General features: G+C 42.4%; 1 protein-coding gene across 1 annotated transcript in view; it reads right to left on the minus strand.

Moving 5' to 3' along the window:
- Positions 1 to 19903, minus strand: part of LOC126355338 (coiled-coil and C2 domain-containing protein 2A) — a 536251-nt gene that overhangs the window by 68083 nt on the left and 448265 nt on the right. The window contains exon 21 of the mRNA XM_050005633.1: positions 5520 to 5685. Coding sequence (XP_049861590.1) covers positions 5520 to 5685 — 166 coding nt within the window. The remainder of the gene's footprint in view (positions 1 to 5519; positions 5686 to 19903) is intronic.

Raw genomic sequence — 19903 nt, forward strand, 5'->3', positions numbered from 1 at the left:
CCAACTGTGATTCTCCCTTCCTCCCTCTCTCATAACTATTCCTTGGTCACCTTCCAGGAATTCCTTACATCCAACTTGGCCTCACCACCCTTCCCCAGGTTCCTTCCAAAGAACACCAACCATTCAGCAAAAGAAAATACAGCCCTACGCAACTTCAAAACAAATCCTGATCTAATCATTCTGCCTGCAGACAAAGGTACCACCACTGTCATTATGAACTTTAGTGATTAACTGGTAGAAGGCTTTTGCCAGTTATCTGACTCGCAACTTCAAAACAAATCCTGATCTAATCATTCTGCCTGCAGACAAAGGTACCACCACTGTCATTATGAACTTTAGTGATTAACTGGTAGAAGGCTTTTGCCAGTTATCTGACTCCTCCACCTCTAAACTGTGCTAGACTGATCCCATCCCAGAAGTCCAACATCACCTCCAATCCCTGTTTAAAGCCTTAGGCCCTTCCTAGAACCTTTCCCGCGAGTCCATTCCCCATTTCGCCCCTATGACACCCCACATACGCGCCTTCTACATTCTCCCCAAAACCCAACAAGCACAAGAAACCATGATGCCCCACTGTAGATGGTTATTGTGCCCCCATGGATAGAATTTTGGCCCTCACTGAACAATACCTCCAACCAACTGCCAAATATCTAGCCTTGCATCAATGATACCAACCACTTCACCCACTGACTCTCCACCTCTCTCATTTCCTGGATGTTGACCTCTTTCTCTCTGATGGTTCCATCTGCACCTATATCCATAGCGAACTGACAAACCACCAACATCATATGCATTTTGATAGCTGTCATCCCTTCCACATCACACAATCCCTCTCACAGAGCCACCCAGGGATGGCGTATCTGCAGTGAGAAGGACTCCACTGCCCAATATGCTGAAGGTCTCATGAAGGCCTTCACAAACGGGCATCATCCTCCAGACCTATTCCACTAACAGATCCCTAGACATCCCCAATCCTCCAACCACCCAAAAGAACCAGCTACAAAGGAGTACCCTCACAGGAATCATATACCCGTGGAAGACCCAGATGCAAGGCTCGCCCAATCCATCCACCCAGCACTTCCTATTCAAGTCCTGCACCAGGCTTATCCCATCTGAACAGAAGTCACAGCACCTGTGAAAGCAGACATGTCATGAATCAGCTCTGCTGTAATCATTGCACAACTTTTTATATTTGTATGACTATCAACCAGCTGTCCACCAGGATGACTGGCCAAAGACAACCTGTGGCCAACAGCAAAGTAGACTTCCCTGTGGCACAACATGCTGCTGAACATAATAGGCTTGATTTCAATGGCCGGTTCACATCCCTTGCCATCTGGATCCTCCTCTCTGCCACCAGTTTTTCTGAAAGGCACAGATGGGAGTTATCCTTACAACACATTTTTCACTCCTGGAATTATACTGATCTCAACCTACAGTAACCTACTGCCCCCACACCTTCCATCCCACAGTTTCCACCCCCTCTGGTCTGTCATCTTCTCCCTATTCAAATCCATTCACCCTAACTGTGCACTGCCCTCTGTCAACACACCCACCTGTCTTGCCCCTTTTCCACTCTCTGTCCCCCCCCCTTCCCCTCCCCACCTTCCTGCCCCTGGTGGAAACCTTGTCATGTCTCCATCTAGTCCTTGCATGCTCTGCCATACAATGCTCTTCTCTCCCTCTACCCATACCCTGCCATTCCTCCTTGTTCCCTGTCCCCTTCAGGTTGCTGCTTTTATTCAATGTGACAGTTACATTCCAGTCCGAGCTGCTAGAGATGGCAGTCATGTGCATGAGGTGCACTTGCCTGTGTGAATGAATGTGTGTTTGTGTGTTTCCTTTTCTGAACAAGGCTTTGGCCGAAAGCTTTTCATTGTGCCTGTGTGCAGCTCAACATGTCATCTTTACAGTGACTAGCACTTTTCCTTATGATGAAGTTACAATTGTCAAATGTTTTCATTACATGAATTTAGGAAATACATCAATATTTAATATTTCGTAAAGAACTTTTTTTAGCTGATGATAAACAGGCGTTTTACTACCACCTCCTCCGTTAGAGTGAACCTGCTGAACAAAGTTGGGCAAAGAAAATTATTATTAAAAAGCTTGAAATTGCACCAGTGACTTTGGGGATGATAAAGTTTTAAATTAAAAGTTGGCAGACATTTGAGTTCTTCTACATAACCTTGAGTGAATGTCAGTTATTTGAATTTGATGGAAACCTCACCAAACAAACTCATCACTGTGGGAAAAGGCTACAAAGTTATTTAAGTAGTGTAGTAGGTCGATAATTCTGAATAAACAAATGAATGGAGACCCTGGCTTATGCTCATGCCTCCTCTGCATTGGTGGGCAGCTCTAAGATGTTAAGCAATGTGATGTGTGTCACCACTGTGCCAGAATGGGTGGTGGGAGCAGTGGTGAACACGAATATGTGTCATCACAAATTTTAATGGACATATCATCAGTGCAATGGTCCATGATGTTGAGTGTAAGTACTGCACATGGTGATGTCTGAAGGTGTAGTGGGAAAGTGTCACTCGATGGAGAGTTATTGTCACACACACTGCATGATGTTTCACTGTTAGTGCTTTTGGAGCATGAGACAGAGTGAGAATCACTTGTTGCCTCTTCATCAAAGGGCTCAGTTGTGCTCAGGGTGAGATCCAGTAGAGGCAGTGTACAAGTTATTGCCAGATGATCGCACTGTGTCACACACACTCAATGTCCATAAGGGTTTGATCCTGAATACTGATAACATTTGGCATCCTGTGAGTTTGCAGTGGTGGAGTCAACATGGCTGAATGTGCCTGATGTAGATGAGTCATTTGCATGATGCAGTAGAGATGCTTTCTGGATACCTGGAGATAAACTGAGTATCTGAGAAAGTCCATACCGAGCAACGGTCCATTGATATCGACAACATGAAATGTCCACGTAAATTCAGGTCTGGCATAAGGTAGATTGGCGGTCAGCTGTCACAACCATGCTGATTTGAGACTTGTTAGCTGTGAATAGAATGAGTTTGGTTGGAAAGGCATAAGCAGGTGCCAAGGGTGTAGGGACAATGCTAACCTCTGTGCTGGTGTTGACAAGGAATTGAATCTTCAAGCTGTGGTCAGATACGTAGAATCTCTCACTTGAGTCGGAGGAAACACTCAGTGGAAGATGTTTGGCAAGGCACTGGGATTGTTGGGCACAGGGGCACCTGCACTGGCCCAAGAGTGAAGTTTGGGGATGCACATGATGTATGGCATTTCCTTGCTACATTGCCAAACATGGTATGAAACCAGAAGAGTGGGCAGACTGCGTGAGGGCTGTTGCAGGTATTATGTTTGCCTCTGTTGAGCTTTGATGGAAGTGTGCCATGTGTTTGGTGTTGGCTTCAGCTGGAATCAATGTCTGTCAGGGATCCAGTAGAGGCATTGCACACAGGTTATTGCCAGATGACTGCACTGAGTCATGCGTGCTCCTGCCCGATCATTGCTACCCAGGTGAAAGGATTGTATGACCTTGAGTAAATGAAGCAGGTGTTGTACACTGTTTCTGCTATTGATGTATAGGAAAGGCTAAACCCATCACATGTTGCGTAGAGGGGGAGAGTGCTGTTGGCAACATTGTCATCAAAATAACCACAGGTGTTGGGCAGTGGCAGTAGCTGTCTATGATCCAGAACACTTTGTCCACGAGGCAAAGTTTGGTATCCAGAGGGTCACACTAGAATGAAAGGAGCCATAGCTGTAGTTGATTAGGATGTCAGACAAGCCACAGTGCAATGTCTGGCATGATCAGAGGGTCAACTTGGATCTGCAACTGGCACCATAGTTGTGACAGAGTTTGGGGTCGCAGATGTTCATGACAAGTCATATGATGAATGGCCTCTTCAGGAGCATGTGACAAGTGTTCAATAACACTAGTTTCAGCAGTGATGTGTGTACGATGGGTGGGAGAGCAAAGCACCAAATCACTGATGAGGCACTGTAGCTATGCAGATGAAGTATGTGTCATTATCGATGATGCTATGAATGTTGAGCAAGTTGGCTACCAATGCAAACCACAGCTTTGGTTTGCTTTTCTGCAGCAGCAGCAGTTTCAGGAATCAGCCAATCAAAACATGCTGTTAAACAAAAGATGAGCTGACAAATTACGAGGCACGGACAGTGATGGGGAGGATTTTACCATTGGTAGAACTAGAATCTCGATTGAATACGACATGCAGGGTCTGCAGTCAGATTGGTACATTGTCTGAGGTCCCGGTAGATAGGGCAAGGCAGCAGCCACAAGAGGTGCATGATGCAGTCGACACATGGTCGGCCAGTGTGGAAGAGATGAATGTGGTTGTCCAAAAGAGTCGCAGTAGGAGTGTCTCTGGTACAGGGTGTTGCCCAATGTCTCTGTAGGGGGGGGGGGGGGCAATGAAAACCTTGGAAGCAAAGTGGAGTGGATGGCACATGCATGGGGCTGACCTGCGTGAATGTGCCAGCTGTAAGTGACAGAGAGAATGGTGGAATATGCACAAAGAGTGGATCTGGTGGTCATATGACACACTATGGTATAGTGTGTAGGTAGCAATCTGATATATGCTGACCACGAAACACTGATGGTGATGCGTGTTGCACATTTACACAATGCATGATTATAATGATACTGGGCACACTAGGGTCTGCATAACGTGGAGTGAATGAAGCAGATGGTGTACAATGTCTCTGCCATTGAGGTCTGGGATAAGTTAAACCCATCACGTGTTGTGTAGATGAATGTGTCTCTAGCATCAGTGTTAGCTCTTGGGCTTCACAGTCGAAGTCTAAAGCTGTTATGGATAGCATGGAATGCAGATCACTGGACTTCAGGCAATCAATTGATTATAGCAAATGATGCTGCAGAACATACAATCATCAATATAATGCATGGAAATGTGGGGTCACTAAAGTGGTTAATTCAGTCACTGTCATCAATAGTTGAATAAGAGAACTACCAAAATGGCTAAATGCAAAAATATTTTTTATTAGTTGACTATTACAGACACAAAAACACACGCACAAAGTGACACGAAGTAACACAGACTGAAATCAGGGAACATAGTCAAATAGTACATGTTGGTGGCAAAGGTAATGTTTGGCAGACAATAATCACCACATGTGTAATACTTTTTTATTTCCTACTGTCCAGCTCTGTTTACCTTCACCCACATTCCTAGGTGAAATATCTACCTACTTCTTGAAACTGATCTTTTTCTGTTAAAAATTTCCCGTTTTTCAGGACAAAGAATCTAGATGATATGAAACTTAATCCATTTTTACATGTTTCCTTTTATTGTCAGGATTAAGTGGTCTGCTACCAAAGAGCAAAATTATTTTAAGAATGATTATAATTTCATTTTGGGATATTCCTAGTCAAGTAGATGAATAACTGTACTGTGCTTGGGCAGGTGCAAGTGCATGAAGGAATTTATGATTAAACACACAAGTATCAAAGCCAAAATCTACTACACATGATATCCAAACATTGGCATTTACCTGGTGGTGCAAGAGCTCGGAAAAATCTTGTAACACAAACTGTTTTGCCACTAATATCTGTAACCAAAGTCTTAACTTTTCGATGTGGAAATTCAGCCAACATTTGCTCTTCCCATTTTTCTAAGTGTTCCTGAACATGTGGCAGCTCAGTACTTTCTAGCTTCTCCTGCACAGTCAAAATGATATGTTGCATACGTACACATCTTAGTAGTAAATATAGGCTGACAGGTGTACACTGAGATTACATTATATACCCTACATAATTACTGAAAATTAAGCAGTATATGAATTGCACCTTGTGAAATTGGAACAGTCTAATACTGTTCACCTCAAAATACACATCTTAAATGATCTAAAAAAAATACAGATTTCTGTCTGTAAAATGGAGTACAATCATGGAATAGTTCTATAGCCTGAGTGTCATATGGCATGACTTACTGGCTATTCAATGATTGGCAATACACAGCTCTTAGTTTCAATTCCAATGTTCTGCCAAAGTTTGATATTTAAGAATAAGGATTTCAGAAACATTCTGAGAGTACTGAAAAATACAAGAAACTTATTTTTGGTAACATCTATGGCTATTTAATAAATGCTACATTGTGTATTAACAGAACAACTCTCTTCAAGAATCAGTTTTTCCATTAGCATACACTTTCATTGATTATTGTGATTGGCCTAACACATTATTTTGTTTTGTAATGCACTACTGCCACATGGAAAATATAGCATGCTCAAATATATCCAACTGAATCATCATAGCATATAATTATAATTATTCATTGATGTATTCAAATCATCATATACAATTTCCAGGTAGATTAAAACTGGGACTCAAATCAGAAGCTTTACCCTTCATGAGGAATGCTCTTATCAACTAAGTAATTCAGGCATGGCTCCTGCAGATCAACCCTGACAGCTTCCCTTCTGCAGTACTTCTTTCCTGCTTTCCAAACTTCTCCTGCATATCTTGCAGGATGAACATGCTTGGGAGAAACAATATTTCATAACAGTGCACACTCTGCTGCACAGTGAAATTTCATTCTGTAAATCATTCCATACTTGAGCAGCAGAAATTATATAAATCAGAGTTGCATTTAAGTGCCACACATCGAGCTAATTGCTAAGCATGCATCACAAAACCTGTGGATCTATTTGAACTCTCCAATGCTTTATTTCAATAGTCAATGTACTAAATTACTTTATTCTTGATTAGTGTATGTCACTATAGGTTATGGTTTCTGCTGATTTGTTTAATACATTGATGCTGAAATCTTCTGAATTGTTACTTTCCTCTTCAAACTTTATAGTTTGACCTCTCTGCTGGGATCTTTTTCAGTGTGCGCTTACAAAAGTTATTTTTTTATTTTATTTTTATTTTTTTAAAAATATAAACAAGAAGTAGAGCTGCTGTGTGAAAATCTCCAGAATGCCAATATTGTTGGGTAAATACTGAAAGAGAGATGGGATGGGGTATTATCAAAACATTGTTGTTGTCATGCCAACAAAGTTGTTTAAATTCATTGTGCACTGTGGCTGGGTACTTGCTTTCTTGATGCCAGGTAGCCATAAAGCTGAAAGTTTATAGCCGTCATCTCTATTGAAATTGCACTCATATGTAGAGATTTCAAGTGTTGTCTGTATTTTCCTTCTATAAATATTATGTGTTTTGGGCAGCACTAAGATGTTATTAAAATTTATATCCTAGTTACATTCTTCTGCATCTGCATGTTTTAAACTTTCTTTTAAATGTGTGTACTATTCGTCTAATATGTCCTACATTAATTTTCCTATCTTGACACTTGATAATAATTCAGCTATCTTTTGGGATAGGTACTGGGTGACTGACCTTTGTAATTTATATGACAGAAAGTGATGCTGTAATGCCCACAATAAGATTTGCTTACTTTATTTTGCTTAATTTTGTACAATGTGTGATCCTTTTACTCCCATTTTATATAACATTTTAAATACAAAACATTTGAACCAAATTGGAACCATTACTTTTTTTGGCTGTTGTGCAGTTAAGTCTGACACTGATTTATCCAGCATAAATCACCATTAATAATTAATACTGAAAAATTAGAAGAAGAAAGCTATCTTATCTGTAAGAGGAAACAGTATATAGTTACAGAGTTAAGCAAGGCAATGGTGCCAGTTTAGAAGAATGGATGTTAAAACTGATGTAGTTCACAGTAAACGGGTAAAAACTATTACAGTGATCTTTAGGTTTGAGAATTTGTTGAGATTTTCAGCTTCTCATTAGTAATGTACTTGTGGTAGTTTCACGAGGATTCTTCATCTGGATCTTTCCTACCAACACCAGCTGCTCTTAATTGTGCAGGTGGGAACTCTCCCAGCAATATATCCTACATTCACATAACTCCACCAACACACTCACAGTCTTTTTACCTCTTTCTCTCATTTCCACCCCCTCTGCCACCTAGATGCCCTACCCTCTCTCCACCCTGTCCCAGCATGCTCCCACAAACAGCACTACTGTCCCCTCCTCCCTCCTCCAAACCCTGCTTTCCTTTCCTTTCCCTCCACACCTCAGCCTCCTTACCCTCACCACCCAGACTGCTTCTCCCATCTTGTGCAGTTGCCCACAGTGTAGCCTCGGCAGCCATAGACAGTGGCTATGTGTTTGTAAGCTGCATTTACGTTAATGTGTGTGTGTGTGTGTGTGTGTGTGTGTGTGTGTGTGTGTGTGTGTGTGTTGTCATTGTCAATTTCAGAAGAAGGCCTCCTGGCTGAAAGCTGATGTGTTCAGTAGTCTCTTTGTTGTGTCTGTCTGCACCTCAAAATCTCTGCTATATGGTCGGTAGCAATCTACCCTTTTCATAATATATGTTGTTATTAAGGATTGTCATTTGCTTAGTGATGTGTGCTGAATTTGTCTAAGATTTTATTACACAATATGATATTTATTTGACATAAAACTTTATGTTGTAGAACACAGTCTAACACATCTCTCAACAAAGGTGTTACAATGAGCTGCTCACATGTTGTGACTCCAGTGTTTAATACAGGTGGGTGCTGAGGCCAATTACTATCCCTCTGATTATGTTTACATAAGTGGCAGTCAAATTAAACCAAGGCTGATGGAAAAAGTAGGTAAACTGTTTATTATTTCAGAAGTAATTACAATAACTGTTATAGGTTTAATCCGCTGTAGGACAAGATGGTCAATCCCTACAAAATCACAAGTGTTCCCAGGCATGCACCTCTTCATCTGTTGTGAATCAACTTACCTCCAAAAATATGGAAATTGCATGAGGTGAGATTGGGAATGTATAGAGATGTTAAGGGCTTCCCAGCAAAACTTCTGCAACGTAGTTCAGTGCCCAGGAATGTTGATGGACATCATCATTCAGATGCAGTATGCCCATCCACATGTTGCCAAGGTTGTTTCATTAGTATCAGTCACAATTGGAATCAGTTTGCTTATACAAATACCTAGATACAACAAAATTCAAAGAAGACTACTGGGGGATACTAAATGTATACAAAGAGGAGCAGCAGCTGTGGTCACAGATTTGCTTAAGCTGTGGGAGAGTTTGAGACGCTGAAAAATCTAAACTGATAGACATCTGAAGACAGACCCTACTATTCCACAAAAGCTCACTTGAAAAGTTTCAAGAAACATAACTGGTACGCCATAAAAAGAAATGATCATGCAGCCTTGTGTGTGTGTGTGTGTGTGTGTGTGTGTGTGTGTGTGTGTGTGTGTGTGTGTGTAATGTCATTCACAAAATTAAATTATCAATTATGAAGGCAGGATTAGATTAGTTACAGCATGCAAGATCCATTTAAGCACTCATTCTTCCCACACTCCAGCTGTGGCTGGAATGGAAAAAACCTAAATATGTGATAGAATGTGAAGTACTCTCTGCCATACACTTTACAGTGGTTTGCAGAGTATAAATGTAGGTGTAGATTGTGGGCTTCTTTACTAATTACTAAAACTGAGTAACAATGCTTCACAAATAAAAATAATAACAATAAAATAAATATCGAAATACATTGGGTATAAATTAACTTTGTTATCATGTGACTACATGATTTATTGGATGAAGATAAGTGCAGGTAGCGTCACACCGAATGAAACAACAGACATGTATACCAGACCAAACAGTTCTTATACAAAATGATGAAACAACATTCAGACTACTAACTTATTGTGACTCCTGAAATCACCAATCAGTATGGTCACAACAAGATAAGGATAATTACTGAGAATCTGTCTGGTAGCAGCCACACACTAGCTTTCCTTCTGCTCCAAAGGAAGGAGTAAACACTTCTAAAAGTTATAGAGACGAAAAAAGATTCAAACTCAGTATTAAGAGGTTTGGTTCCTGTATGGAACATAAAATATGAGAGTGATCGAACATTCTGAAACACACTTAACTGAGTTAGGAGATATCACATGTAGCTGTTGTAACATTTAAATTTTTTAAAGGTAAAGTATCTCAGTTTACTTAAATGTGATGCATTTTAAAGATTGACAATATCTAAACTTTTATCAATATACATGCCACTGTTGTCAATATGTATTTATGAGTGATGTCACAAGGTTTTAATATCATCCCAAAAGAAGATACATTCTTTCTTTGTTTTGCAGCTACAAGTCAGCAATCGTGGTACACACTGAAATCCCCATACAGCAGTATTTCAACTTATTGTTAGAGAAGCCAAACAAAATAATGCAGCTCACTCATAAAATGAAGTGTCATGTAGTAATGTCTTTTCTGTGGTGCAGACATTTCAATTGTGGTCAAACAAATCTGAATAATGAAGAAGAAAGTAGTAGATCATCTTTCTGTGAAGAACTGGGAACCACATGAAACATGGAGGCTCTGGTGATCAAAGACTAGTGTATCACAACTGAGGAGATAGCAAGAAAAGTGAAAATCAGTCACAGAGAAGTTTTCATCATCTCATAGGATGTGCTGAATGAGATAAAAGTTGCTGCTCACTGCATTATCAACTGCTCATACCCATTCAAAAACCCACAACTCAAGGCAGTAACGGAAATGATGTAGTTGTTTCAATCCAGATGATTTATTTATCAGCCTAACCACCGTGGTTGAATGCTGGATATATGTCCATGGCTCTGAGACAGAGAAGCAAAGCAAACAGTGGAAACATGTGGTTTCATCACCAGCAAAAATGAAAAAGGCCCAACTCATTGGACAATGTGACACTGAGTGTTTTTTGGGTCTGTTGTGATCTTAGTTATAATTTTCATAAGGGGAAAACTGTCAGTAGAGCATATTACCAAAATTTCTTGACAGGGTCACTGGGGGTTGGCAAAATGAAATGTTAATGGCAAGTTTCCAAGGAGGTGTTTCTGTTCCATGGTGATGTCTCGGCTCATTCTTTCCAGGAGACAGACACACATACTGCTTCCTTGGGCTATCAAATTTTGCCTGATAACTGTATATTCTCCTGCTGTGACACCCAGTGACCTCTTCATCTTTCCTCAAATGAAGAAACCATTACAAAAGGGCCATTTCCAAAATGATGATGAAATTATTTTAGAAGTGGAATGTTCCCTGCAGTATGAAACTGCAGACTTCTCTACAATCAAGGTTTCCACCAAGTCATCCACCATTATGAAAAAAGTGTTACATTGGAGGATGAGCATGAAGAGGAAGACTAATATCATCAGCAGGTTTAAAGGTCATAGTCTGAATTATTTGGAGTGATAATTCATACTTCATGACTACATCTTACAGGATCTTATGATTTGTTTTAACAACTACACTGTGTCACTGTTATGCAGATATGTTACACAATGCAAAAACATCTGATGCTATAACTAGGTAACCTGGAGTATACAGCTAAACATTTCCAATGACAAACTATGTCTGCAACTGGTAAAAATAGACTTATAGTTCTCTAAAATCTATATAAATAAAAATGTAAATGTTCATTTGTTTAAATCTTAAGTCTCTGAAAGTTCTTCAATGATTCCTTTTACATTTTTGGACAACATTACATTTGAACATGTGCATGTTTTATATACCTACTGGAATGCCACATATAATATTTAAGCATATGTGTAATTGTAATAAGGGCAATCTTAAAAATGTAAATGTTATTTCAAAATCTCTTATCTCCAAAAGCTCTTCACCAATTTCTTCAGAATTTTGACACAATGTTTCATTCAAATACATGAATTTTTATATACCTAGTTTTTGAGTATATATAATATAAATAAATATGTAATATATAAAGAGGAAATATATATGTACACATACAGGGTGGTCAGAAATGTCTGTTACAGACTTCTAGGAAATGTAGAGGATAGTGAGTACATAACATTTTGAATAAGAACCCGTGTCCAGAATTGTATCATTTCCATTCTACGATAGTTTCAATTCAGATGTGTACCTTGGCAACGTCTGCTTAGGGCAAGAGAAACGTCTCAGATTTCCCTGTCCTGGAATGCACCAGGATAGACACGATGACGTGTACTACGTCAAACGATCCCCAGATGTCACTTATTGCCTGCTTTGCTGTGAGACCGAGTCAATACCTGTGCATCACCAATAGAGGAAACATTGTGCAGTACACATGTGCAGGATATGCAGACATGCTCCTTCTGTTTGGTGAAGCTGGAGGTAATGAAAGAGCTGCTAGCCAGCTGTATCACGAACGTTTTCCACACCATCACACTCCATTGCACAAACTGTTTGCCTAAGTTACACAATGGCTATGAGAAACGGGCACCTTCACCATGAGGAGGCAGGGCTGTGGGGCTCTGCAGAGACGCCGCACTCCCGAATTTGAAGAAGGTGTAAAGGTGTACTGTGTTACATTGAAGATAGCCTGTCAATGAGTTTGTGAACAACTGCACGTGCAATGGCTGTTAGTCACAGTACCATCTTGGATGTCCTGCATTAGCAACAATTACATCTGTACCACTTACAAAGGGTACACGCTATGGGTCCAGCAGACTTTGCACAACGCATCGCCTTCTCCTCCGGTTCCTGCACTGTTGCATCAACGTGCCCCTGTTTCCACGTCGAGTTCTCTTCACAGATGAATGTAGGTTCACAAGGGACTGTGTTCTAAATGCTCAGAATAGCCCTGTATGGGTGGACAAAAACCCTCATGCCATGAATGTTCAGGGATTTCAAGACAGGTTTGGAATTAATGTGTAGGCAGGTATTCTGGAAGGTCAAGTGGTTGGACCATACCTCCTTCCATCCCAGCTCACGGGTCCCGCATACTCAGTCTTCCTACGACACGTACTGGACCCGTTCATGGAAGCTGTGCCATTGAATGTCCATCAGGAAACGTGGTTTCAGCATGACGGAGCACCACCTCACTTTTCACTGACTGCCCGGAGACATCTCAACAGACGGTATGGCGAAAGATGGATACTCCATGGTGGTCCAACTGCTTGGCTGTCACGATCATCGGATTTAATCCCTATGGACTACTTCTTGTGGGGTCGTATGAAGAGCCTAATTTGTGAGACACCTGTAGAGACAGAGGAAGATCTGCTGGCACGAGTTCTGGCCACTGCACAATACACCAAAGAGACACCAGGTGAGATGAAGAGAGTGTATCAGAACATGCTTCGGAGGTACAATGTGTGTAACAATGTTAGTGGTTGCCACACCCAGCTGCTGTTGTAAAGCATCGGTATGTTGTGGCTAGTGCCATAGATGCTGCGTTCTTGTTGTTGTCGACTAATGTAAATCATAAAGTGTAAATTGTAATACAAATGTGTAAGTAATAATGTAACGAGTCAGTATTCTTTTCAAATGGATTTTAACAATTGTACTGGGACATGACCAAGTACATTCCTCATGTGGGTGTGGATGAGATAATCATCTGCATTGAAACTGCCGTAGAATGGAAACTATACATTTCTGGACATGGGTTAGTATTCAAAATGTTATGTACTTACTACCTTCTACATGTCCTAGAAGTTTATAACAGCAATTTTGTCCACCCTGTATATATATAACATATAAAGGGGAAATATTGTTAAGAAAAATCTCAGAAAGTACTTGATCGATTTCTGAAATAAATGCGTGAAACATTGTTAGCAAACAGCAACATTATATTTATGGCTTATTGGCACTACTACAGACTCTGTAGTTGTTGCAATAACAGCAAACAAGGATCCAGATCAGAGAGAGAGAGGGGGGGGGGGGGCAGATATGAGATAGACAGTGGGTTGGAAGCAAATGAGCATAGAAAACAGAAAGGAGGAGATGGACAGAGAGAGGGGAGAGAAGGTGATAGACAGAGCAAGGTGACAGGGAGTGATGGACAGAGAGAGGAGAAATGAAGAGGAGATGGACAAACAGAGGGGGGAGAGGAAATAGACATAGATGGAGGTGGGAGGCAGGGGTGTGTGTGGAGGGGATTACGACAGATATCCAATAATATCCAATTCCCATTTATAGTAGAAATGTGTGCTTTCCCTTTTCTTTCTTTTCCATTTAACAAGGCTGGGCCACAGCATCACATGTTCAGGAACAACCAGGAATAATATATAATGGCAGAATATATGTACATATGTCCAGCATCTCCTCCTAAACCAATAAATCAATTTCAACAAAATTAAGTACATAACAGCTTAATTAAAAAACCAGTATTGGCACTCGGGGGGAAAGTGGGAGGGGGATACAACCTCCTAACTCACATAGGTCTGGAGCTGTGGATGAAAACTTGTTTTTTCAGCCTCTTGCATGTAGGCAGCTATGCACTGCAGGCATGTTGTGTGGCGATACTGGTCTGTCTTATTGACAAGCTTTGCATGGCAACCTGAATCTCAAGGGTAAAAAACAGCTTTCTCACACCCAACATGAAGGCTGCCCTGCACACCTGGCATGTCATTTTAGAGTATTATCGGTCCTTCTTATCAAGCTGATTTGCAGGAGAACCTACATGTCAGGGGAAAAAAAAAAAACACAATCTTCTCGTAACTGATATGCAGGCTGCCCTGTACAACAAGTGTGTTGTGGGAATAGAGTCAGCCTGTTTTATCTGTCAGTTTTGCAGGGGCTAGATATGCAAATGGGCAAAACTGAGCAGAGAGAGGGGGCAGTAGATTGACTGTGAGAAAGGGGAAGTGAGGAGGGGATGTACAGACAGAGAAGGGGAGGTGGTGATAGACAGATAGAGGGGGAGAAAGGAATGGATGGAAAGGGAAGGGGAGGACGAGATGGACAGAGAGGTGAGGAGGAGGAAATGGACAGAGAGAAAGGGTTGGAGACTTGTTGCGCAGGTAGTATGGAATAGGGAGAGGTGGGAGGGCAAGATGGATAGGGAGAAGGGGCAGTAGGAGATGGATGGAAAGGGAGCGTGGAAGAGGAGATCAACAGAGAGAGGCAGGAGTAGGATATGGTCAGAGTGAGGGGGAAGAGATGGACAAGGGAAGAGAGGAAGGACATGAGCAGAGAGATAGGTACAGGAGGAAATGGCCAGAAAGAGGAGGGGAGAAGGAAATGGACAGAGAGAGAGAAATGAGGGAGATACCGACAGGTAGAGAGGGGAGGATGAGATGGACAGAGAGATAAGGGAGAAGGTGATGGACACTTACAGGTGGTAAAATGAAATTGTCAAAGAGACAGGGGTGGGTGGGGGGAGGAGGGGGTAGAAATGGATACAAAGAGGGGGTAGTGGGAGATTTGTGCACTACACATATCCAGCACCACCTGTTAAGTCCCAGAGCAACTGCAAGCAAATTTTGCCCCCAAACAGTGCACTCCACCAGTAGTGACACTGTGGGTGTTAGAACGTCCCAGCTCCCACTGGGCTGGAGATACGAGCTAAAAACAGTTTTTCAGCCCTTGACATGTAGGCTGCCATGCACAACAGGAGTGTAGTGCATTGGGATGGCATTGGCAAGCCTTATGGACCGTCTTTGCAGGGCAGCCTACATATCAGGGGCAAGGAAAGAAAGATGAGGCTGGTGTGTAGATTGCCGTGTTCAACAGGCATGATGTGGCAGTAGTGTCAATCTGCTTTAGTGATCTGTTTTCCAGGAATTACACCTGTACATGAGCATAACTGAGGAGTGAGAGGGGCAAGGAAATGGACAGACAGAGAGGGGGCAGGAGCTGATGGACAGAGAGAGGAGCTGAAGAGATGGAGAACGGGAGGGGCAAAGACGGGAAGAGAAGATGGGGAGAGGGGAGGAGGAGATGCATAATGTGAGGGGGCAGGATGTGAAGATGCAGGAGGCAAGTGGACAGTGTATAGCGGTAGTTGGCATGTGGAAATGGAAGAGGGGGGGGGGGGGGGACAAGAAGATGTGTGGAAACTGGGAGAAGAGCATCTGGGCAGACAGGGTGAGGGGGGGGGGGGGAGTTGGGAGGGGAGGAAGATATTGTTGGAGAAAGGGGGTAGACGAGATGGACGAAGAGAGAGGGATAAGCAGATTGAGAGACAGAGAGATGGGGAGAAGGAGGAGTATGGACAGAAGTGGTGGGATGAGATGCACACATAGGTAGGGGTGAGGAAGAGGTGAACACAGGGAGAGATGAGGAGGAGATGTGTACAATATATGTGTCAAACATACATGTATGTGAGCAAAGCTAAGCCATCACATGTGCATGTATGTCCAGCAACTCCTCCTAAACCCCTGGATGAATTTCAGCTAAATTTGATACCAAACAGCAAACTTCATGAGTATCAGCACTGTTAGGGTTAGAACCTCCTAGGTCCTATAGGACTGGTAATATGAATGAAAATATATTTTTGTAGCCCCTGCAGTGTATGCTGCTGTGCACAATATGCGTGTTGCATCAGAGTAGTATCAGCCTGCCTTGTCGACCTGCTTTGCAGTGCAGCCTACACATCAGAGGCAAAAAATCGAGTGGGCAGAGAGAGAGGAAGGGAAGAAAGAGATTGAGAGTACGGGAGGGAGGGATAGCCAGAGACAGAGAGGGGAGGGGATTGATGGAGAGAGAGTTATTTGGATAGGGAGAGGGGAAAGAGGTGGACAGAGAGGGGCAGATCGGGATACAGAGAGAAGTCGGGAGGATGAGATGGGCAGAGAGGGCAGGGAGGAGAGGATGGGTGGACAGGGTGGAGAAGAATGTGTGATATGTGAGTGGTATCGGCATGGCTTACAGAGACTATACATGCAGACAGAGAAAGGGGAAGGAGGTGGTGGGCAGACAGAGAGTTGGAGGAGGAGGTGGTAAGAGTCTGTGGAGGAGGAGGAGATACACATAGAGGGGGTGACACAGGAGATGGATAGAGAGAGAGAGAGAGAGAGAGAGAGAGAGAGAGAGAGAGAGAGAGAGAGAGAGAAAAGTGTGATACTTGAGTCAAACAAATACATTCCATGGGGAAAACATTAGCAATAATAATAAATTTTACAATAATACTCTCTAGCCTCCACATTTCCGTATAACTAATAACTAAACAGAAGTTTGTCATGAGCACAAAATCTCACCACTTACCCTAAAACTTTCATTTTCATGCACTTATATAAAACTAACATACATTTTTAAGGAAGTTGTTCATTTATTCACTCATTCATCATGTTCTTTAGGTCTCATCAAGAAGAACAACCTTAAGTATTTGGAACAAACCAACATACACATTAATATCTACATATATACTCTGCAAACCATTATCAAGTGCATGAAAAAAGGTAAGATGCAACCCTCTAAGTTTAATTTGTACACTGTATTACCAGTAAGCTATCATGATATAGCTTAATATTACACTCCTGGAAATTGAAATAAGAACACCGTGAATTCATTGTCCCAGGAAGGGGAAACTTTATTGACACATTCCTGGGGTCAGATACATCACATGATCACACTGACAGAACCACAGGCACATAGACACAGGCAACAGAGCATGCACAATGTCGGCACTAGTACAGTGTATATCCACCTTTCGCAGCAATGCAGGCTGCTATTCTCCCATGGAGACGATCGTAGAGATGCTGGATGTAGTCCTGTGGAACGGCTTGCCACGCCATTTCCACCTGGCGCCTCAGTTGGACCAGCGTTCGTGCTGGACGTGCAGACCGCGTGAGACGACGCTTCATCCAGTCCCAAACATGCTCAATGGGGGACAGATCCGGAGACCTTGCTGGCCAGGGTAGTTGACTTACACCTTCTAGAGCACGTTGGGTGGCACGGGATACATGCGGACGTGCATTGTCCTGTTGGAACAGCAAGTTCCCTTGCCGGTCTAGGAATGGTAAAACGATAGGTTCGATGACAATTTGGATGTACCGTGCACTATTCAGTGTCCCCTCGACGATCACCAGAGGTGTACGGCCAGTGTAGGAGATCGCTCCCCACACCATGATGCCGGGTGTTGGCCCTGTGTGCCTCGGTCGTATGCAGTCCTGATTGTGGCACTCACCTGCATGCTGCCAAACACGCATACGACCATCATTGGCACCAAGGCAGAAGCGACTCTCATCGCTGAAGACAACACGTCTCCATTCGTCCCTCCATTCACGCCTGTCGCGACACCACTGGAGGCGGGCTGCACGATGTTGGGGCGTGAGCGGAAGACGGCCTGACGGTGTGCGGGACCGTAGCCCAGCTTCATGGAGACGGTTGCGAATGGTTCTCTCCGATACCCCAGGAGCAACAGTGTCCCTAATTTGCTGGGAAGTGGCGGTGCGGTCCCCTACGGCACTGCGTAGGATCCTACGGTCTTGGCGTGCATCCGTGCGTCACTGCGGTCCGGTCCCAGGTCGACGGGCACATGCACCTTCCGCCGACCACTGGCGACAACATCGATGTACTGTGGAGACCTCACGCCCCATTTGTTGAGCACCACCAGGCCTCCCGCATGCCCACTATATGCCCTTGCTCAAAGTCCGTCAACTGCACATACGGTTCACGTCCACGCTGTCGCGGCATGCTACCAGTGTTAAAGACTGCGATGGAGCTCCGTATGCCACGGCAAACTGGCTGACACTGACGGCGGCGGTGCACAAATGCTGCGCAGCTAGCGCCATTCGACGGCCAATACCGCAGTTCCTGGTGTGTCCGCTGTGCCGTGCGTGTGATCATTGCTTGTACAGCCCTCTCGCAGTGTCCGGAGCAAGTATGGTGGGTCTGACACACCGGTGTCAATGTGTTCTTTTTTCCATTTCCAGGAGTGTATTTGCACTTAAATTAGTTAATCATAACTCAAATTAGAGTGAAAGGAATTATTTTGAGGGAAAAAAGAAGTAGCTGTGTCGGTTTTCTTACCTGCTTACATAAGTGACAATATCATTTTATTTGAATTGATTTTATACAAATATTGCAGCAAATTAATTTTGACCATCTACAAACTGAATAAAATGTCCTTACTTTCCACAATCTTAATTCAAAATGAATAACCTACATCATCAAATTTTGGAAATCCATGAATTTCATCTCATAACAGCAGTATTATCACCTTACAGTTTAATAAACCATTTAATAATCTGTCCAATCACCCTCCTTCTTCACAGCCTCACCATGGGTATATGACTGGCTTTCCTAATACTGGTGCACCAGCAAAGTTAGAATCACCAAATATCTCAGGTTTTCCTCTCCTGAGATATACAAAATCCAATATCCAAAGGAACTGAACTCTTCTAGCAGCTATAGATCCAGAACAATCTCTTAAAGTGCCTCTCCTTTCGCTGCTGTAGAAACTGAGGTGTATAGTTTATGACAAATGAAACATCTTGTCTAGCAATACAGTTAAATTTATTAGACAACTAACAGTTTCATGGCTTCATAGATAACCTAGATTCTTCAGATTCTCCTGCCTGCAATAATTCTCACTTGTAGTGTCAGCTGCTGTTGCATTTTTCATCTTGAACCTTCTCTAAATCTCTTATGCATAGATATATTGATTTATGAAGACTGACCTATCACCTTGGCGACTGAATATGCTTACCCAGAAAATATTCTGGTATTCAGTGGTTACTTTAAATGTATTACATTGTATCTAGGGACTAAAACCCCTATGTATTGCTCCTGAAGGGATTATGAAGACAACATTAGAGTAATTACAGAACACAGAAAGGTTTAAAGAACCACACTTGCCACACTCTATACATGAATGAAATACAAAGAAGCAACAGTAATTGTTACTACTGCACATTGTAAAGAGATTTGCAGAGTTTGGACGTAGAGGTAGAAAGTGGTTTGTGCAACTTTTTAAAATTTTTTTTTTTTAACTGTAGCCTCTGCAAGATCTACACCTTCACACTGATGTGCTCTGCAGGCTCATTTTGTTGTGGGTGGCATACAATCACCATAAAAAATTTTGCATTATATCACCTTAAGATTTCTTTAACTTTTATATTGTCAAGTTCTAGATTGTATTCACTGAAAAGTTCATACTTGATATTCATTGTTTCTGATAGGTTTTAACACATAAAAAAGCCTGTC

This window comes from Schistocerca gregaria, chromosome 3 (assembly GCF_023897955.1).
Source record: "Schistocerca gregaria isolate iqSchGreg1 chromosome 3, iqSchGreg1.2, whole genome shotgun sequence".
Taxonomy (NCBI): Eukaryota; Metazoa; Arthropoda; class Insecta; order Orthoptera; family Acrididae; genus Schistocerca; species Schistocerca gregaria.